The sequence below is a fragment of the Dreissena polymorpha genome, chromosome 3 (genome assembly GCF_020536995.1).
Source record: "Dreissena polymorpha isolate Duluth1 chromosome 3, UMN_Dpol_1.0, whole genome shotgun sequence".
Taxonomy (NCBI): Eukaryota; Metazoa; Mollusca; class Bivalvia; order Myida; family Dreissenidae; genus Dreissena; species Dreissena polymorpha.
Window position 1 is genome coordinate 38,261,524 of NC_068357.1, and position 23,162 is coordinate 38,284,685.

Below are 23,162 nucleotides of genomic sequence, written 5' to 3' on the forward strand. Positions count from 1 at the left end.
CACTCACAATACAATGCTAATTTGTTCGGGGACAATTGATCAACTAAATAATACATAGAAATTTGCGTTGTATTACACAATTTTGTAACAGCGCATTTTTCATTTAAATTTAAACACATAAACACAACCCCGAATATATTAATAAAAAACAAAACGATACTGTTTGAAACGTTTCAGTGCATGGAACATACCGGTATATCATTTTGAATATTTAGCAGGGAACAAATAAATAAGATGAGTGTTAAATAAACATGCGATGTTGTATCATTCAACACAAAACCATTAAACGAAAACTGTGTGATAGAATACCTATTTGACTAATTACACAAACATGGTAGAAATATCTCAAATTCTAATTAAAGTGTGGACTATTAATAACCATTTGGGAATCAAGAAGTCATAATATTGCAACGAGATTAAGGTGTATGCGTGTCGTTTGGGATGACAATATATTGGAAATTTTTTTATTAACGTTATTTTATTTAAGTTTTATTAACGTCAAAGTTATTTTATGAAGGTTAGACTTTCTTTCATTGTATGTAACGCCAATATTTAATAATACCGTGTGTGCATTAACAAGTGACTGAATTCGATTAAACAAATACTATTTCATTGGTACGTATATCCAAACATTTGATTTCGTTGAAAATTATACAGCCTTTGATAGTTTGTATAGTCATGCAATTGCAGGTATGTTAACACGTTGCCTTTTGCTTTGACTAACTGTTTAACAAATAAGCATATATCGATCACACTATCTAACAGCATATCTATTACCTGAACAAAACACTTAAATAAAAACATTGTTATCATATCGACGTGTATCACGGACATTTGTAAACTCATTTATGATTTCAAGCAAGCGAAACTATCTGAGTCTATTCAATTTCCTTACCTCTGGCACAATGCCACTATCTTCACAGCTGTTTCATTCTTAGAATTCCATCACATAATACGATAATTTCAAAACACACAGTGAATGAAGGAATGGGCAATTTGACATTTGAATATATTATAATGGTGAATAGATATAATGCACGTTTAAGCATATTAGTTTAATACGTAGATGTAAATTGACAAACGGTGTAAGGTTCTAATTTAACCTTTTTGCGTTTGATTCTGAAGACCTGGATTAAAATCCGTATAAATTAAACTTCATTTCCTCTTTTGATTGATACCAAAAAAGAACATATTGTTTCATAAAATAACACACTCGTTTAAATATATCAAAATAACCATAAACATACATGTTACTTTATCCATGATACAAATGACATCTCGCTTAACCATAGCTCTCTTTATTGATGATAAAAGTTACACATGAACCTTATTGTGTAAAACAAACTTAAATTTATGTAAAGTTTGTACATGTATACATATAAACAAAACATTTCCTACGATGCAACTTCATAAGTTCTTTCGCCACAACTTGAGTGCCCATTCGAATCGCGCCAGTGAATATAAACAGACAAATATCGTACTATGCCTTACTATAACAGTTTCGCATTTTTCAGTCATACACGAGCCATTTACAATATGCTCTACACATGTGTGTAATTTATATTGATTCTTTATTGTCGCTTGAATAAAATTGATAATAAATTCATCAGAATATCCGAATATCTCACACGCTTATAACGTCAATACGGGTTTGATAACATTATTTTATGTATTGTCCTCGGTGGTAATGAAAAGGTCATAGACCGGACGGACTCGTATGACTTGAAGGAAAGAACAAACACAATATTGTTGATTGAAAACGGGCATTTATTATAAAATGCCATAATAAAGATAAAAATAGAACAGATTCTTTCCAGAAAGGCATAATGGGTGGTAAAATCACGCCGGGCATTTATTATAAAATGCCATAAAAAAGATAAAAATAGAACAGATTCTTTCAAGAAAGGCATAATGGGTGGTAAAAACACGCCACGCGTATATACACATACAAAAACATGAATTTGAATATGATGACGGCGGGAAAAACACGCCCAAAATAAGTATAAAAGAAAAATATTTGATGCGTATAACAGTAAAATAAGAAACAAATGTGTTTTACACACAGGTAAAAACATACATATTACGGGAGTAAAAACCTTATGGCGGAGAAGGGGTGGAGGTGGGTTGTTAATTTGGACCATATTGGATGCCACGTTAGTCTAGAAGGATCCAAAGGGTCACAATGGCCAACACTGAATTTGATTGGTCAAAAGAGCCCATGTGACCTCACATTGAGGTTATACACAAGTAATTAAATATAAGGCTTGAAGTTGTCAAAACACCTATATACTGTTTGATTCCAATAATGTCGCTTTAATGGAATTACCATTTTTATTCATTTGCTTCTTAATATTAAATCACCTAAACTTGTTTTATTAGTAGCACAGCCCCATTAATATTTTTATTTAGTACTGCCCTTGGAATTTGTTCACGTCATTATGGATTTTTGCGACGTCATACGACCGACTTTCCCAGTTGTAATCTACATGCATAGGTCATTGGGTTTATCTCTCTGATAGGCGTTTCTTGTTTGATTTAATTATTTTTAATTTGTTTAGCAGTCACATAAACAACCAAGCTATGTAATATGGAATGTGTACACCCATTATTGCTGCTTCTTCCTGTATTTGCGCGATAATTATCTGAGATATTAACTATATGATTCTATATTCTCAAATCTTTTCTATAAAGAAGGAATGTAGTTGACAATTGTTAATAGTTTTATTTGATCGTTCGTCAAAAAGTTGTAATTCTGTTACTCTTGTATCTTCAATGCAATTGAGTAATTAAATAGTAATTAAATTGAATGCGTTTTAATTCCCTTTTATTATTGTTTAATTTGAGTTACAATGCTATGACGTTAAATTTTATTTACACTTAAATGTATTATGAATATTGCTGGGCCAAGTGTGAGGCTGAGCGCTCTATAACCAGGTTTAAACCCCCAATGCTTTGTATTGACCGTTCCAAGGCGGTGACCCCAGCTTTATTCATATTTTGTGTTTATGTTGGTTTGTATTGTGCTGTATTGTGCTGTTTTGTACTGTTTGGGCAATCGGTCACTTGCCTTAAATAAAGGACCAACTAATTGTTTTTAATGAAAATTCAATACTGCTCCAGCAGCTGGAGTTTCACTTCTTTATATTGAACCAATATAATGTTCAACAATTAAAGTCACTATCACGCTCACCAATACATACGGCTACTGTATTATGCTTCATAAAAACATTCGACAACAAGTAGTACCATACGATGGTTAATTACAATAGGACGACCCTAAAAACAAGTAACATTGATGTAAAAACGTTATATTACAAGCATTCGGCAAGTTTTAAGCATCTAAATATCTAAATATCGTTCCACGATGTAATCTACTTTCGCTTTCGAGTCAGGATCGGATTCATTGGGGTTGCGTTCATTTGCATAATTTATACAAGCCATTTTCGCATTCGCTAAGTTCCAGTTACCCAGAATTCATTTTGATTTCACAGAATGATTATTCATGAGAGCTACGTCATGCTTCCGACGCTTACCGTATCCAATCTCGTGTTCGCCCGTAAATGTTCGGATATTTCACGGGAGATATAAATGGAAGTATTTGTGGCCACAAAAAAATAAAAACGAGCATTTTGTATCTCGTTAAATCAATTCTACCAGACAACATCTAACGTTGAAATTTTGCATTTTGCTAAAAGGAACATTGATTTTTTTATGGGTTAGCTTTATTTAACGAAATATTCGATATTTTTGAGCGTGATTGTTACTTTAAGAAATCGTACAATGACATAAAATCTTTTATGTGTGCATAAAATATTATTTATGTATGGTCCTCGGTGGTAATGAAAAGGTCATAGACCGGACGGACTCGTATGACTTGAAGGAAAGAACAAACACAATATTGTTGATTGAAAACGGGCATTTATTATAAAATGCCATAAAAAAGATAAAAATAGAACAGATTCTTTCCAGAAAGGCATAATGGGTGGTAAATACACGCCACAAAGGGGACCGGAACGGGAACCCCGCCGCCCATGAGGTACGGGAGAGGACCGCAATTCGAAAAGGGAGTAGTTGCCCCTGAATGAATATAAACGTAGCCTTACGATTAAGGTCAGGTAATGTGAAAATTAAGGACAAATAAGCATTATAAGCTTTGATTGGTAAAGAGCCTCTAGGCTTAAATCATCCATCTGCTATTTAATAACAAATTATAGAACATAGTGAAGTAAATTAATTGAAAACAATAGGATTGGTGTTCAACGATCACTAGAACAAGCATAACTTAATTATATGTATATGCTCCATAAGAAAAACACTGCCAGAAATAATCAGTGATAATAAGAACTGCTTAACCTAATTGTCAACAAAATTGACTTAGACCTATATGTAAATAATTGGAGCTGCGACCTTAACCGGTCAGACATAAAACAACCAATATTTGTATAAAGTATAAGCACTAGTAAAAATGGTGAAAGACTACCTGCAGCCTTTAACTGTCAGGGAAACATAACTTTTACAGCAAAACAACAAAAGTAAAGTAAGAAGATGCACACTTAAAGGAGGAAGCAATCATGAAGAAAAAAACATGTATCTGCGGCCTTAAACTGACATACAACATAGGAGATATATCCAACAAATAATGGCTTTAATAAAGAGCCTTGTTAAAAGGTGAAACGTTTGCTTGCAGCCTAAAACTGTCAGGTAAACATAAATTGTACGGCAAAGCAACATACGATAAAATAAGGCAATGTACCGGTAAAAGAGTAGGCAATCAATAATATAGTAAAATCCCCGATCCGAGCACTAAACCGCCAGACAACATAGGAGATATAAGCAACAGATACTTGCCTTAAACAGCAGCCTTATTAATAGATGAAAAATTACCTGCAGCCTTCAACTGTCAGGTAAACATAAATTGTAAAGCAAAGCAACGAAAATAAATATAAAAAAGATGTACCGGTAAAAAGTAAGCAATAATATAGTAAAACAATGAATATGTGGCCCTAAACCATCATGCATAGGAGATATATACAACAGATATGGCCTTAATTACAGGCCTTTGTTATAGGTGAAAAATTACCTGTATCGATAAGAAAGTAAACAATAATATGTTATACAATGGAGCTGTGGCCTTAAACCAACAAGATGACCAAACAGATGTATACAACAGATTTTGGAATTAAGACCAAGTACAGGTACCTGTTAAGAGGTGAAAATGAATGTGCAGCTTTAAACTATAAGGTTAACTTTAAATGTACAAGAACCTGACCAAGCAAAATATTAAAATGTAGTGGTTAAGTAGTAAGGTATCATGAACCCAGTGTAAAACAATGTAGGTGCTGCCTTTATCAATCAGACAGCATATGAAAAGTATTTAACACATATTGGCCTTAATAAAGGGTATTCGTAAAATTTTAAATACAATCTGCACCCTTTACTGATCAGGTAAACATAGATTGTACAGCAGAACAACAAAAGTAAAAATATGTACCCATACAGGAGTAAGCAATCATATAGTAAAACAATGGAACTGCATTCTTAAACTATCAGACAATGAGATAAAAAAGACAAACATTGCCTTAATAACAGACCTTGGTAATAGGTAAAAGGTTACCTGCAGGGTTAAACTGTTGGTTAAACATAAACAGTCAAGCAACACCACAAAAGCAAATTAATAATTGTAACACATAAACAGGGAAAGCAATAATGTACCGTGTAGTACAACTATGGAGCTGTGGTTTGGAACCGACAGACAACCAGCATTGGCATGAAGTACAGGTACCAGTAAATGAGTGAAAGACCATTGGAACAATAAACTGTCAGTTAACATATATACATAATATGAAAAACCTTGACAAAAGTCAGATTCGGAATGTACTTGAAAAAGAGCGACCAATCAAAAAATAATAAACAATTGGGCTGCAGATGTAAACTGGCAGACAGTTAAAGAGACATATACAACAAATACCAATAATCCAGAGGAATATCTGTGGGAATAACCATATGGAACAGCTCGGGTAACAAGCCCGTAATTAAAAACGTGAAAGAACTGGGCTAACGAGTATCGCTTATGAGTAAGCAAAGTAAAAAGGGTAATGGATTATGATGGAAAATATATATGTAATGGTTTTCGAGGACAAAACCTAGGAAACGTATTGATCTTATTTGGTGTGACTTAGTGGAGCATGATTATTTACATAGGGATGTGGCAGATCCCTGTGGGGCGACATTCCCTTTAACTCAGAGATATGAAAAACTAATATGCCCAACAGTAGCTTCAAAATCTTAGACCAAGAAGCATCTTTTGGGAGATGAAGATTATCGGGCAGAAGGCAATTTTATTCGTATAGTACGCCAACACACAGGTTAATGAACCCCAGGAGTATCATCAGGGTATTAATCAAATGAATTGGTATTTTAACAAGTACCAATGGGAAAGATGTGTTGACACTAGAACTGTTAGAATAACTATCCGTAAAGATTGGCATATACGGTAAAATTGGCACATACCAATCAGAAAAACAGGGAAAATAAGTTAAAAACTTTGGTCATAAGAAATAGAAATAAGTTGAGGTATAGAGGGATAGAGTAAACCCCAACGATGCCTGACTGGGCAGAAATTAAAAGATAAATATATGCATGGCATGTCCAGATATCTGAATCAGACGGAACATGTAAGAAGTACAAGCATGACCTGATCTGGTACCCAACTTAGGTAAAATAGCTCCTTTGTAGAGAACTATAGTATCAATATCAGCCTAAACTGAATAACTAAAATCCTGCAGAATATTGAAAAAATATAAGCATGGACTGAACTGAATAACTAAAATCATGCATAAATTTAGATCCTTCGTAGATAACTATATCCTCAATATCGTCCTGAACGGAATAACTAAAATCAGGAAGAATACTGAAAAATATAAGCAAGGGTTGCATAAAACATAGTTCCTTCGTAGAGAACCATAACATCAATATCTGCCTGAATGGAATACTGAAAATCAGTTTGAATATAGAAAAATATATGCACAGCCTAAATAAATATAGTTCCTTCGTAGAGAACTAAAACCGCAATATCGGCCTGAGCGGTCCAACTAAAATCAGGCTGAATATTGTAAAATATAATAAGCAAAGCCTGCATAAACATAGTTCCTTCGTAGAGAACTAAAATATCAATATCGGCGTGAACGGTCCAACTAAAATCAGGCTGAATATTGGAAAATAATAATAAGCAAGGCCTGCATAAACATAGTTCTGCGTAGAGAACTAAAATATCAATATCGGCCTGAACGGTCCAACTAAAATCAAGCTGAATATTGGAAAATAATAATTAGCAAAGCCTGCTTAAACATAGTTCTGCGAAGAGAACTATAACATCCATATCAGCCTGAACGGTATAACTAAAATCAGGCTCAATAATGGAAAATATAAAAGCAAGGCCTGCATAAACATAGTTCTGCGTAGAGAACTATAATATTGTTCTGCGTAGAGAACTATAATAACAATATCAGCCTGAACGGTATAAGCAAAATCAGGCCAAATATTGAAAAATAAATAAGCAAGGCCTGCATAAACATAGTTCTGCGTAGAGAACTATAATAACAATATCAGCCTGAACGGTATAAGCAAAATCAGGCCAAATATTGAAAAATGAATAAGCAAGGCCTGCATATATATAGTTCCTGCGTAGAGAACTATAATGACAATATCAGCCTGAACGGTATAAGCAAAATCAGGCCGAATATTGAAAAATATAATCAAGGCCTGCATAAAAATAGTTCCTTCGTAGAGAACTATAACATCAATATCAGTCTCAACTGAAAAACTTATATCAGGCATATACATACTTACTTCGTAGAGAACTAAACCATTAGTATCAGCCTGAGCTGATAACTATAATCGGACATAACATTAAAAATGTATAAGTATGAAATGAGAACTAAAAAACTGAAGTTCACTAGATAAAACACAATGTTCTGAAGAGTGAAGTCTTCCTGTTTCTAGCCGTAATTGTTCGTTCCGGTCCTTCGTGGTTTAATGTAGTGTTCAATAGGAAGGGCTGGAAATGTGCCTTATCGTCCCATTGTAGTACTTGAACAGGAAGTGCCAGCCAGTGGACAGGTCCTCTGTATTGGGGTGTTGAGAGGTAGGCAGGTTTAATGTAGTGTTCAAAGGAAGGGCTGGAAACGTGCCTTATCGCCCCTTTGTAGTACTTGTTCAGGAAGGGCCAGCCAGCGGACAGGTCCTTTGTATTGCGGTGTTGAGAGGTAGGCATGGCCTGAAATGATAACTAACAGCGTGCATATATTATAAAACCAGCAGCATACAGAACAGATGATCAAAATCATTTAAACTTGGTATAATCTTGAAAATATAATGACAGATTACAAAAATTACATTAATATTGCGAAAGAGATTATAAATAATTGTCTCCAAAATCCTATTGTAAAATATACTGTGAGTCGAAAACATAATCAATTGTTAAGAAGAGCTGCTTTTTTATAATTCAAACAGTATATAACCCATGAGTTCAAGATTGTGAATATGATTCACATTGTTCATGACTTAAGTACATAAAGACACATACCGGTAAATGATATTATATTAAATAGCGAGCATGGCTTTTAGTGACAATAACACTTGAGTGTGTTTTAGAGATAGATACAAATACATATGTCTTGCTTATAATGAGCACAAATGTTATACGTACACAAATACTTGAAACCTGAAACTTGCTAATTTGATGAAACACCTATGTATATAATTATATAAATCAAAATGTGTTTACAAAACATATACCTGTACATAAAATTGATCTAAAAAATTAAGATTGATAGATATTACACTTATGAAGCATTAATGAAAGTATAATAATGGAAAATAGTTTGATAAATCAAAATGTTGAAAGAAACTTCAGCAAGTTTTTGGCATCATAAAGACATGGTTTTTCATTAACTGAAGGATACGTGAAAGGATATTTCTGTTCTCTGACTCGGGCTGTGGTATTCCGCAGCTACCGGTCACCTTTACGGACACTCCTTGGGTATAACCTTATGTGAACTATTGTGACTACAAGTCACAAATAGACTGACCAGATGTGAATACAAGACAAAACTTGAAGGTTAAAATTACAGTGTGACTATAAGACACACCACACCACATACAAATAAGATATATATATGAATATGAAGCTTTTAAGAATATTAAAATTACTTAAAGTTTTTAGTAGTTACAGACTTAACAAGGAAATATTAATGAAAATATTACAACCAAATAATTGTCATAAAGAAAACATTAACAACAATAGCACAACAAAACACATCACAAGAATTTTTAAATACACACGTTGACCATATAAATGACGTATTACCATTGGTAATATAGACTAAAATGAAAGGGTTGTAGTGCCAGTGCCACGCCCCCCTGCAGAGTGGTACCCGGCTTGCGTCGCTCATGTGACGGGACCATGCTGCATGATGTGGAGCCAATGGGATGGACGCAGATGCCTGATGGGATGACCATGCTCTCTTGCTACCCGGTCCGCGGACGTGTGCAGACGTGTTCCCTGAGGTGAGTATTACCAGGAGGATAGATGCCCTGATGTAAGTATTTCCAGGAGGATAAGTGTATTAGCCTGTGACGTAAGTATTAGCCTGTGACTTAGTGTCTTGCCCTGGAGGTTTAGCCTGTGCGTGGGGTAGGTATTCCCAGGAGGATCGGTGGTGTGCAGCCGACGACGACGACAGCAGACGAGTGTTTCCCTCAAAGTGTGGACTGCCGAGGACGACGTCTGCCATCCTGACAAGGCTTCCAGTCGACGACCATGTGAGTTGTCTAGTATAGTGTCATTGCTAGCGGTTGTGTAATCGTAGAAGAAACCCACTGAGAGCTAACCGAAATAAACACCACAATGGTGTCAGAAGTGGGATTTAGTGCAGTCGTGTTTTAACGGTTAGGCTTATTCTTTGCAAAAGTCGGCATCCTGTGTTAAAATCGAACCACGAATCGTATTTAGTTTGTATATTTTTCCAATCCAATTGTACCGTAAAGTGGTCTATGCTAGACATGTGTAACGCACCAGCCGTCTATTTTTAGACGTGTTGCAAGGTGACCACGTGGTCTCACTGCTGGAAAACCACGCTTGTCTGCATTCGAGGTCGCGTGATCATTGGTGCGTAGTAGTTTTAAGTGCACTAGCTGACCTGAATGTTTACATTGTTTGCGTCTTGAGAAATCGGGTTTTATGAGAAAGTCTGTCTGTGGCGTAGTTAAAAGAGTGCGGGTCGGGTATTGTTTTGATTTTAATCAGGTGTAATGGCTATGGTGATTTTGGTGATTTAATCGGTAATTATTGGGTAATTTAGTTTTAATTGTGTAGGCAGATTGTCATTTTTATTTAGGCATTAATTTTAATTTAGTGAATAGTAATTGAAATGAGTAGACTCCGCGAGGCCCAGGAAAAGGTAAAGGCCGAGCTGGCCGCCCAGATATCTAACTTGGAGGCGGAGATCACGGCTTGCTGGGTGGAGCTCCATGTAAGGTGGCTGGAAAAAGCCGTCCGTGCGCTGCAGACAGTGCACGACGTCGTCGGTGACATTGGGGTGTGCACCGACGAGAGCACTGAAGGAGATTACGATGAGACTGAAGGCGCCGATGATGCGGTTCCGTTGCAGCTACCTACATTTCGCGAAGTTGTCCGTCACATTGGGGTGTGCACCGACATGAGCACTGTAAGGGGCAACGGTGAGACTGGCGGCGTCGGCGATGGTGAAGACGTGTTAACCGAAGGCGTCGATGATGCGGTTCCGTTGCAGCTACCTACATTTCGCGAAGTTGTCCGTCACATTGGGGTGTGCACCGACATGAGCACTGTAAGGGGCAACGGTGAGACTGGCGTCGTCGGCGATGATGAAGACGTGTTAACCGAAGGCGTCGAATACGCGGTTCCGTTAGTGCTACCTACAGTTCGCGAAGATGTCCGTCACATTGGGGTGTGCACCGACATGAGCACTGTAAGGGGCAACGGTGAGACCGGCGGCTTCGATAATGCGGTTCCGTTGGCGCTACCTACAGAAGATGTCCGTCACATTGGGGTGTGCACCGACATGAGCACTGTAAAGGGCAACGGTGAGACTGGCGGCGTCGGTTATGCAGTTCCGTTGGCACCGCCAACAGTGCGCGAAGTCGTCCGTGACATTGGGGTGTGCACCGACGTAAGCACTGGAGGGGGCAATGGTGAGACTGAGGACGTCAGTGACGAAGCAGCAGCAGCCAAGGGAGACAACAGTGGCAAGCCGGATCCTGACCAGCAGGGATTGTCCAGTTTTCAGAGTACGTCAGAAGAATCGTCTAGCTACGGGAACTATGTCGGCATAGTCCTTACAGAGTTGCCCAAGAGACCTGCCGGCATAGTCCCGCAGGAGTTGTCCAGTTTTCGGAGCACGTCAGAAGAATCGTCTAGCTACGGGAACTCTGTCGGCATAGTCCTTACAGAGTTGCCCAAGAGACCTGTCGGCATAGTCCCGCAGGAGTTGTCCAGTTTTCAGAGTACGTCAGAAGAATCGTCTAGCTACGGGAACTCTGTCGGCATAGTCCTTACAGAGTTGCCCAAGAGACCTGCCGGCATAGTCCCGCAGGAGTTGTCCAGTTTTCGGAGCACGTCAGAAGAATCGTCTAGCTACGGGAACTCTGTCGGCATAGTCCTTACAGAGTTGCCCAAGAGACCTGCCGGCATAGTCCCGCAGGAGTTGTCCAGTTTTCAGAGAACGTCAGAAGAATCGTCTAGCTACGGGAACTCTGCCGGCATAGTCCCGCAGGAGTTGTCCAGTTTTCAGAGTACGTCAGAAGAATCGTCTAGCTACGGGAACTCTGTCGGCATAGTCCTTACAGAGTTGCCCAAGAGACCTGTCGGCAAATTCCCGCAGGAGTTGTCCAGTTTTCGGAATACGTCAGAAGAATCGTCTAGCTACGGGAACTCTGTCGGCATAGTCCTTACAGAGTTGCCCAAGAGACCTGTCGGCATAGTCCCGCAGGAGTTGTCCAGTTTTCGGAATACGTCAGAAGAATCGTCTAGCTACGGGAACTCTGTCGGCATAGTCCTTACAGAGTTGCCCAAGAGACCTGCCGGCATAGTCCCGCAGGAGTTGTCCAGTTTTCAGAGAACGTCAGAAGAATCGTCTAGCTACGGGAACTCTGCCGGCATAGTCCCGCAGGAGTTGTCCAGTTTTCGGAACACGTCAAAAGAATCGTCTAGCTACGGGAACCCTGTCGGCACAGTCCTTACAGGGTTGCCCAAGAGACCTGTCGGCATAAACCCACAGGGACCTTCCAGATTCGTAGAGTCGTCTAGCCATGGGAATCCTGTTGGCATAGTCCAACATGGATTGCCCAACTTTCCCACTTCCATAGCCCATCAGGGATCTTCCAGGTTTGAATCGTCCGGCTATGGGAATCCTGCTGGCATTGCACCTAGGCCGAGCAGGGATTGCCCAGTTATGGGAGTAAATCGAAGTGAGTCGTCCAGTCGCCGGTTTCCCTCTGGTGACACCCAGAGGAACCAGTTTAGTCACGGCGACCCCTCGGTAAACCGCCAGAGCAGTGCATGCGGTTACGGAGTCGTCGCGAGTGTACGCCAGAAGATCTCGGAGGATGGATCTCGGGGACCTTTCAGGCGTGGCTCTAAAGGGTGGCGACCCTCAAGTTCTCGCCGTTGGGAGCGGTCCCAGCGGTGGAAATTAAGTAAGTGTGTAAGCGAGCGTGGGGGCCTGAAGTAATTATCTATTTAAAGGGTGGGGGTGGGTACCTTTAATAGTTCTCTGTTTTTCTTGTTTTATTTTAGTTGTGTTTCGCTCCATTTAGTGTCAGTGAAGTGTAAACTTGTTTCCATTAGCCCTTTATTGGCCTCGCCCACCAGTCCATTACTCTTTTGGTTCTTTTTATTTGTGTACGGTCTCCTGTGAGTAGAACTCACTGGTAGGTTCTTTTCATTTTTCTTGTTTAATATACCTTCTTTTTTTTTATATAATTCAGATATTTTTTGTAATGTAAAGTTTGGCTGGTAGGATGTAGTTGCACGTTGGCCACTGTAAGGCGGTGGTTGTAGACCTGACACTCATACCTCGGCTTCCCCTTTTTGTGTACATCATTCATGTACTCTTATCATTTTTTGTCTCGTCGGATTGTTTAGTATATCTGTTTATTCATGTTTTCCTGATTGGGAGTGGATATGCTGAAGTTGGTATTGCCACCCGGAAATAAATAGAGAATAAATAAAGATCATTATAATTTTGTTATTAGATATTAAAAAAATATATTATTTATATTAAATTTTTATTATTTCTATTTTCGTGCCCGGACTGATGGTGTGTTTTCACCCAAATGTAACACGCATAAGGTCGTAAATAGGTACGCGTAGCCTCGCTAAATACTGGCGGGTAGTTGGCGGTAGGGCGAGAGATTCAGGCAGTAATAAGTTGCATCTAGTGTAGTCTAACGGTGAGCTCTTTCAGCCCACTATTATTGGTAGTTCTCTGAAAATCCGGACTTGTGAGCATGTCACTGCCGTGGGAAACTGTTGCATACCACTCCCTTTGGTGTTATTGTAATTTAAATATAAATAATAATTTATGTTGTTATTTACAGCCACCGCCATGGCGATCAACATAGTTGTGCGTAACCCTGCACCCCCCAGTCTCCAGTACATTAATTATGTCAGTGTTTCTTTTCTGTAGCGTGTTTTGCTGTCTATCCAGGCCGCTGTAATGGTTAATTTCAATGCTGTAGCTGTTTGCAGCCGAAGGCTGTTAATTGCTCCACTTTGTAGATGAACTGGCAGGGCGAGCCCATTTATCCCAGAGTCCCTTCTTTCTTGTTTTTGTAATATTCCTGATTTCGTCTATGCACGAGTCGCCCACTGCAGTACACTATAAATCAAAATAACACTGTTTGCAAAAGTTTTGTAGATATTCTTGTCCAGGAACATAATAATAATATTAGATGTTAATATGTCTATAACAAAATCACAATAATCTGTATGCATGCATATTAAAATATTCTTGGTGGTCGTACGAAAACCGGCCAATGGGTTAAAATTAGTTGTGGTCTATCTAGGGTTGAGGCCCCCATTCTGCGCACGTTGTGGCGTACCTGTAGTTTTGAAACAATTAGGTTGTCCCGACTTTGGGGAGTCTGGGCACTGTCATAGTTCCGCTAAGTCGCTGCGTCTAGGCGTACATCGCATGGCAAAGGCGCCCTCCTTGCTTACGAAAGGGGCATTGGGGTCCGAGAGATAGTCAATATACTTCCTTGGAGTGCATGGGACGGCTTGGGCGCAGTGGCTTTAGAGTACGTTGCATGGCAAAGGTGCCCTCCTTGCTTACGAAAGGGGCATTGGGGTCCGAGAGATAGTCAATATACTTCCTCGGGTGCGACGGGACGTCTGTGGCGGACTGACTATGACATTCGGTGGGACGATTCCTTTGTGAGTATGGGGTCGTCCCAAAAAGAGAAAAGTGAGGGGAGTGTAGTGCCAGTGCCACGCCCCCCTGCAGAGTGGTACCCGGCTTGCGTCGCTCATGTGACGGGACCATGCTGCATGATGTGGAGCCAATGGGATGGACGCAGATGCCTGATGGGATGACCATGCTCTCTTGCTACCCGGTCCGCGGACGTGTGCAGACGTGTTCCCTGAGGTGAGTATTACCAGGAGGATAGATGCCCTGATGTAAGTATTTCCAGGAGGATAAGTGTATTAGCCTGTGACGTAAGTATTAGCCTGTGACTTAGTGTCTTGCCCTGGAGGTTTAGCCTGTGCGTGGGGTAGGTATTCCCAGGAGGATCGGTGGTGTGCAGCCGACGACGACGACAGCAGACGAGTGTTTCCCTCGAAGTGTGGACTGCCGAGGACGACGTCTGCCATCCTGACAAGGCTTCCAGTCGACGACCATGTGAGTTGTCTAGTATAGTGTCATTGCTAGCGGTTGTGTAATCGTAGAAGAAACCCACTGAGAGCTAACCGAAATAAACACCACAGGGTGTTTTATTGTTTATTTCATAAAAACGTGATGACATCTGTTAATGTGACAGTGGGAAACCCAGCTAAACTGATAATACAAATGTGTCGTAAATATTCATAAAGTATAAGCCCAGGTTGAACTTAAAATTAAATAAGACAATAATAAACATACAAGATATATAGAGCTGACCCGAATTGATCATCATTCTTAAAAAGGCAAAAAATAATAATTTAAACAGCCAGAACTAAGTCAGGCACAAATGTTAACACGATATTTGAATACTTATCTGAACTGAATCAGTATGACTGATACAGGGCAGCGACAACTGTGTAGATGACCACCATAAAAAAGTGACTGGCGATATGCGCTAATTACGCTGTGGGCGCCGCCATCTTGGAAACCTTTCACGGTAGACTGCGTATACGTCGCAAAGTTTTCTGCACACGGCACTGATAAGCATGTGTACTCGTTCAACTGCCCTTTAAACTTAGTTTCACACGGGATAACACCATTGGTGTAAATCTTCGTACAACGAGAGATAATCCTTCACATAAACGGAATGAAACGGCATCATATCATATTAAAATTAATCCTTGGAAGTATCGCTTAAGAGCGTAATTGTTAATTTCGACCATATTGGATGCCACGTTAGTCTAGAAGGATCCAAAGGGCCACAATGGCCAACACTGAATTTGATTGGTCTAAAGAGCCCATGTGACCCCACATTGAGGTTATACACAAGAAATTAAAAATAAGGCTTGAACCAATATAATGTTCAACAATTAAGAAATCGTACAATGACATAAAATATTTTATGTGTGCATAAAATATTATAAAGTTAGAGTCAGCGTTTCAATAAATACTTATATCTAGCAACGACAATTAGTAACGACAAATAGTGGATTAAAGTGAAACATTTCAAGCGTTTTTGTAGGCTGTTAATCAGAGATTCAAAGGTCAGAAAATTAAACCAGAAATTCATTGTCTAAATTTTGATGTTGTTCAAATGCATGATCTAATTTTCTACTTAATACCAAATGTATAAATCATTCTTGAACTTAAGTTGAGAAACAAACTTTTATTTACAAAAGGAAATGTTTGACAAGTTTTAGATATTTTTGACGTTCTGCGTGTACCTTACATTTAGAGCGATACATTAAATATGTATATGTATATACACATGTATACATTTACAACTTTTCTCAGACGTAACAAAAGGTTAAAATGCTTAACATCATTCACCATTGTGACATAATCGTTTACACTTGTTTATTTTGTATAAGAAGGGGATGTCATAAAAACAACAATACATAACTTTATTTAATCGCGTACTTGCTTATTTTGTATAAGAAGGAATAGTAATTAAAAACAACAATGCAAAACGTTATTTAAGCACGTACATGTGTATCTTGATATGCTTCTTATTCATTAAAATTTCGTGAGCAATATGTGTCAACTGAGTCTGTGTTTAACATAATTTCATGGCTAATCATTTGACTATTTGTATATTTATTGACTGCACACTTATATTTACAAATTGCGCGCAGTATATTAACATACGAATATTCACAATAAATTGTATTGACTGACAGCAGTTCAAATGCCATTTAAATTGGAAAATTATCATCGCAACGATATCATTATTAGACACGTTTTCCGACAAAATATTGTAAATAGTGAAGTTAGAATATTACTTGTTAAAAATACATTCTTAAATTCTATATGCACATATAAGTATATGAATATGTTGATAACGTTTTTTTCCGTAACAAACAATTTGCATAATACATATAATATAAAGGAAATTCAGACATTTCATGCTGATACAAATCAAATTAAAACATATAGTGGACGTTAGTCAAACAAATGTTTTAATTATAAAACCTTTCTTTTTGGTATCAATCAAGTTGCTCATTCGACAAAGACTAAATACAGTCTTAAAACGCATTTCTTGTGTGTGCAAATATAATTGATAAATGATTAGTCTTTGCCGACGAATCAGCTGTTATATGTTTGTATCACTGCATAATCAAAACATAAGGTCTGATTCCATCGGCTGAAAAGCCGAGAATCGTCGTAAATACCTGTTTATAAGCCATTCAATCAGAAAATTAAACAATCACTGTACCATTTCTTTATGTTTGCGTCCAACTTTTGCACTGATGTGTCGATCAAATAAAACAGGTCATTACTTGTTTGTACAATGGACGTGTAAGCAACATATAACACATATTGATGCTTCAATTATTTCATGAAAATTGTAATTGTACCGGTATTTTTTATGCCACGTGTACTAAAAGTCTTTCACAATTAAGGCATCCTACTGACCCATTTTTGGTATCAAGGAATGTCTAGATACATGAGCGATAACCACATCGATGTATGGTCAGCTCACATACATGATAGAGATCTTTTGTTTTCATCTAAACACACATTAAATACACATGTTCGTCATCGTTACCTACTAAGATGTCTCGACTGGAATAACTACAGAGAATGACATTTTTAAACGATATAGCTTCTAGAGAAATGGTTGTCTGGAGAAGTGTGCAGCAAAGGTGTTAAAAGCGGTATATCAAAACGTGTGTGTAGTTGTTTATTATATTGATAAATATACTTACCCGGTTTTAGTTTTATATAAATATATTTCAGTTACGTATTATTTTATGAAATCCTAATCGCTGCACCGGTGTTTTGTGAGTATTTTGGTAACTAACTTCAATATTAAGATAATTGTGTACTTCGCAACAAAGACCACAAACAACATTTACAGGGTGTATTGACATTAAAAACTTAAACATATATCTACGGCGATAATACCTTAATTTATTTCACAAATTTTTCTTAAACAATGTGTTTTACACAGTTTTAGTACGCAATGTATTTTGTTTTTCAATAGACACTACACACAAATAATCAAAACGTTGTTATTGTCTTTAAAAAATGCCAATAACGACGCCCAGTGTAAGTTTTTATGTATAATTAAGCAGCCCACAGAAACGTTGACGTTTTGTTCAAAACAACTTTTATCATTGGTAACTCACTGCCAATGTTCAGATCTTGTTTCAATCTGATTGTTAAAGCAGAATTGTAATCAACATGAGAAACAAATTCAGTATACACGCGCTTTCTCAAAAGAAAACGAATCGTTCATGCTTTGATATTTCCCAGCGTCTAAATACATCAATGATTTTCAATGAATCGGCGCGCTTAACACTTGAAAGATAGATTGTATTCTGGCAAACAAGTCTTTTTTCATTCAAACAGATAAGCCATTGACCACGATTTTCAAGCTGTTGTTCGGCAGTTAAATGCTGGGGTCTTTCGAAGGTCATACTCATGATTGCAAAATACCATTAAGACTGGCGTTCAAATTTGCAAACATTTTGGGCATTTTCGAATTCGATAATAGTACATAAATCTACAATTTAATTTTATCGCAAACTTTGACGTTCAAAGCTGACATATAAAGCCATGAGGTGGATTAACTATTGAGGCTTTCAGGCCAAAATTCTAACATAACAAAAAACATTAAGGATGCATCCTTAAAAACTATGGTATGCTTTCTGAAGGCATTTAATAAGTCGGATAAGCAGCGAATGGTAGGGATGTATTGCATTACTTTTTAATTTTCAAATTAATCACTTGAAAAAGTAATCAAAATGTAAGTTATTTTAGACAGTACACGCCAATATGATATAATTATTCACAGAAAAGCATTTTTAAATAAATACAATTTTCCCAATACTTTGACACATGCACCTGAAAGCACACATTTATGCCATAGTATTGTAGAATCAGTATGTAAAAGCTAAAGAAATAACACAACAAATAACAAGTTAAATAATCGTAAAACACTTAAGTTAATAACTAACGGTTTTATTACGAGTTTTTAAGATTTTAGAAGAGGAAATTAGGTGATTGTTAACTATGCATTTCTTCTTGTAAAGCATTGTTATACAAAATCACTTATCGACAAAATACACGTCACTGATCCCCTGACAGCCAAGATAAACATACACAGTAGCAAAATAACATCGTAAACTAATTTGAAATTTGAGAAACGTCCAATCAAGAGGTGGAAGAATGTTTCGCGAACTTTCGTAAAACAACAACATCATCGCCACAAGATCTTGAGATGACAGCCGATTTTGTTTTTGGAATTAACATTAAATTAGTGTATGAATGTCATATTGCTTATTTAGACCATCTAAATAATGTTGATGATGTTGGCCACAAACACAGTTTTATATTTATCTTCTTTGCCTTAAATAAATTACTATCAAAGAAACTGTATCAGCTAATAATTGTCTGATGTGTCATTCTTTCTATATATTTTGTTTATTGTTTAATTATTCTTCCTGAAATAACACGTGACATGGTGTAATATGATGTATTTTGCTGATTGCAATAAAACATACGATTTCAATTCATAAAAAAGTTCCTCAAATTTGATAAATAAACAACTGTCGATAGCCATGCAAGTGATGAGATAGAATCGCTTTATATTGTACACAATGGACCATAGTATGGCAGAGATGTATCAATATCTCTGATTGAAGAAATTAAATTATGTTGATAAGAAGATTTTGTGGCAACTTATATAATCAAGTTAACAAAAAACTGCTTTGCAGTTATATATTAACGTAACATTTTCATCAGTGTGGTATTGAACTACTTTATAAACATACTCAGATAACAAAACACGCGTTTTACAAGTATTAAGAATTAAGCTTGTATCGGCGATTGTTGCGAAGTCATTGACGATTTCTTAAGAAGTATCTTTACAAATAATAATTATAATAATAATAACAATAATAATAATAATAATAATAATAATATTAATAATAATAATAATGATAATATTAATGATAATAATAATAATAATAAAATAATAATAATAATAATAATAAAAATAATAATAATAATAATAATAATAAGGGTTGGCAGAGTATTCAAATTCAAAATGAAGTTTCAACATGGAATGTGCATTGCAGACTTAAAAACCGAATGGAGTACATTATCGAATTAGATAGCGTGTGGTTAAGATTATATTTATCGTACATTTATTCTGACCTACTTCATCCTGTGAGATTAACTCGTAAAGAAAAATTTTTCCTTCCTGCTTTAAACATTCGCTGTAATGTGTACACTTGTTATTCGATAAATCCACGTTGATAAGCCGATGTCATATTTGTGCTGGATTCCTCTGTCAGTCAGACTGAAGAACAGTTCAAAACGCAGCTTGAGTTTGTGGAAAGCTTTGTCGATAAAGTGACCGTTAATAGTTCTGCCTTTCAAATTGCATTACTAACCTTCTCGACCGAGGTACATAAGGAAATAGTCTTTGACGATCGGCTGACGAAGGATGAAATCAAGGCAATAATTCTAAATAGGTCAAATGATCGTGCTAAAAATTTTCTCTTCTTACTTTGTTTCTTGGCTTATATCATTACTATATATGCATCGATACACGATTTGCGTAATATATAATCAGGGCATTTTGCTTTCTAAATGATTATACATTTTATTTATTTGGCCCCTTATTGTGTTTGTAAATTGCAGAGAAAAATTCTAAGAATACCATTTCGACCAGGCGCAACATTTACGGACAAAGGGCTTGCTATGGCCCGTACTATGCTTCAATCACGGGGAAACCGGCTTCCTGGTCTCAATATTGAGAAGTTCACATTTGTTTTGACGGACGGAATGTCAACAGATAGGAAATCAACAGCGGCGGAAGCTTTGAGTCTTCGATCTTTGTCTACGGTTGTTGTCGTAGGTGAGCTATGAAACCTATTACAAATTATACAAATATTATTTTTTTAACAGTTTTTAAATTTTTGTTATGAAGAAAAAACCCCAGAACGTTTTGCATTAATAAATAATTCGTTAATTATATTAACACAACAGGTATTGGCCAAATGGTGTCACACGAAGAACTTCAGAGAATTGCATCTCCGCCTGACGAGTTTACTATGTCCTATGTATTCGCGGTGAAGAACTTCGACTCGCTACATTCCTTGATTGATCGACTTATAGACGCTACATGTGGAAAATGTAGCACAAGAAGTCGGACAGATATCATAGCGTTGATTGATGATCTTTCGACCTCAAACATGACATCTTCTGAGTAAAGTTTAGCTTTGAATGGTCTCGCATACATATTGCAACATTTGGCGGCCTATGGCAAGGTCAACGGTCAACGCTTTGGCGTTTTACATGTAGACGATATTGAAAACAAGTCTTTACCTTTGTCAAATAATCTGACCATGGACCAATTGCTTAGTTACATACATCGTATTCGCCAGTATAGCCACACCTGCTCGTTAACTGGTTGTGCAGCGAACATAACTCGAAATATCTCAACAGCTATGAATGAAGTAATTCTCAACAACTTCATTAATACGGATCCAACAGCAAGAAATGTATTATTGATTTTTACGTCTGGTCGACTTGACAACCTAGGTGCTGTCATGACAGAGGTCGAAGCCATTACTCGCGATACAGGCGTTTACGTATTTGCTATCGGCGCCGGGTACGACTCAAACATTGATGGACTGCAAGCAATTGCTCAGAAGCCGAGCAATGTTTTCATGATGTCAGAAGACAACTTAGAGACACTTGACGTCATACAGTCCCAATTATCGTACATTACCTGTTCATAGGAACTTAATAAAGCACGCAATTCAGAATATATATCTATCAAGCGATCTTATATTTGTATAAACATATAAAACGCTGATGATTATCATATTTAAAAAAAAATGAGAAAAAGTAGTACTAGCAAATACGTTTCTGCTGCACAAACAAAATTATACAAGACATGTATACAGTTGAAGGAAAACGCGATCAATATGTGCATATTCGCTCACACCACACATAGACGCAATTAATGTTACACTTCTTGTTTGTTATAACTGCTGGACAAGTAAACAATATTTTGATTGATTATGCTGTATAAAGATTGTTAATTATTTTATATCTATTTCGTTGATCATAGTTCAATGTTGGTTAAAGATTGCGAAAATAAAATGCAATAACAAGGCGGCATCAAGATGTCATTTTTGCGCTTGATCGACATTGATTGATCTACCATTTTTGTACGAAACAAATTTCTATATCAAATGCATACAGATTGGATTTGCAAAACCAAACCAATATAAATGTTTTAACATATATTTAATTTGATTATAATTTATTTAATATATGATGTATTAAGTTTAACTTGTTAATTGAGTGTTCCAAATAAACGTATTTTCTGCAAAAGATAGACTAATAAAGTCCAGTTTGAGTTTTTTATGTTACGCCAATGAGTATTTTTGATCAATGTGTTTATTTAAATAAGTTGAATGCAAAACTAAATTCAGTTTGGATAGATAGGGAACTATGTACATGCCAGAGGCATTAATATAGGTTTCAGCCGTTTAACAGAATTCTGATTACACCGATTAAAATGCTTGTATTTTTTACATGCATGCAATTCAATAAAAAGATCTGCAATAATAATAATAATACTATTATTATTATTATCATTATATTTTTTTTATTTTTTTCATTATTTTTTTATTATTATTAATAATATCAACAACTTCAACAACATCATTTTACTGCTACCACTACTAACACTTTTGCTACTATTACTACTACTGCTACTACTACTACTTTTACGACTACTCCTACTACTACTACTACTACTACTTCTGCTACTACTACTACTTTTACTTCTACTACTACTACTTCTACTACTACTTCTTCTACTACTACTACTACTACTACTACTACTACTACTACTACTACTACTACTACTTCTACTACTACTACTACTTCTACTACTACTACTACTACTACTACTACTACTACTACTACTACTACTACTACTTACTACTACTACTGCTGCTACTACTACTGCTGCTGCTACTACTACTACTACTACTACTACTACTACTACTACTACTACTACTACTACTACTACTACTACTACTACTACTACTTCTACTACTACAACTATCTGTTTTTAAGTAACGAGATTAATTGATTAGAGTTCACAGATTTTGAGAATAGCCATAAATTGTTAAACCCGGATTGGTTAAGAATGTCCCGTACATTCGATGACATTTGTTTGGGTTATTTTTGCGTTCAATTTCTTAT

The 23,162-nt window shown here is 36.9% G+C and overlaps 1 protein-coding gene and 1 long non-coding RNA gene across 2 annotated transcripts; both read left to right on the top strand.

The window, feature by feature from the left end:
- Window positions 1-1,656: 1,656 nt before the first annotated feature.
- On the top strand, window positions 1,657-3,979 carry LOC127873746 (uncharacterized). Its single transcript, XR_008046366.1, has 2 exons — window positions 1,657-1,695; window positions 3,848-3,979. It is a non-coding gene; the product is annotated as an uncharacterized LOC127873746 (long non-coding RNA).
- Window positions 3,980-10,430: 6,451 nt separating this feature from the next.
- LOC127872160 (uncharacterized) lies at window positions 10,431-22,308 on the top strand. Its single transcript, XM_052415491.1, has 4 exons — window positions 10,431-11,901; window positions 12,118-14,942; window positions 20,577-20,793; window positions 20,925-22,308. The coding sequence occupies exons 1-2, from the start codon at window positions 10,431-10,433 to the stop codon at window positions 12,768-12,770; spliced, it is 2,124 nt and encodes a 707-aa protein (XP_052271451.1). The 3' UTR covers window positions 12,771-14,942; window positions 20,577-20,793; window positions 20,925-22,308.
- The last annotated feature ends 854 nt before the right edge of the window (window positions 22,309-23,162 follow it).

Coding starts and splice junctions, on each gene's coding strand:
- LOC127872160 (XM_052415491.1), top strand. CDS start 10,431: ATGAGTAGACTCCGCGAGGCCCAGGAAAAGGTAAAGGCCGAGCTGGCC. Junction 11,902..12,117: donor TACAGAGTTGCCCAAGAGAC/CTGTCGGCAAAT, acceptor TGCCCAAGAGAC/CTGCCGGCATAGTCCCGCAG.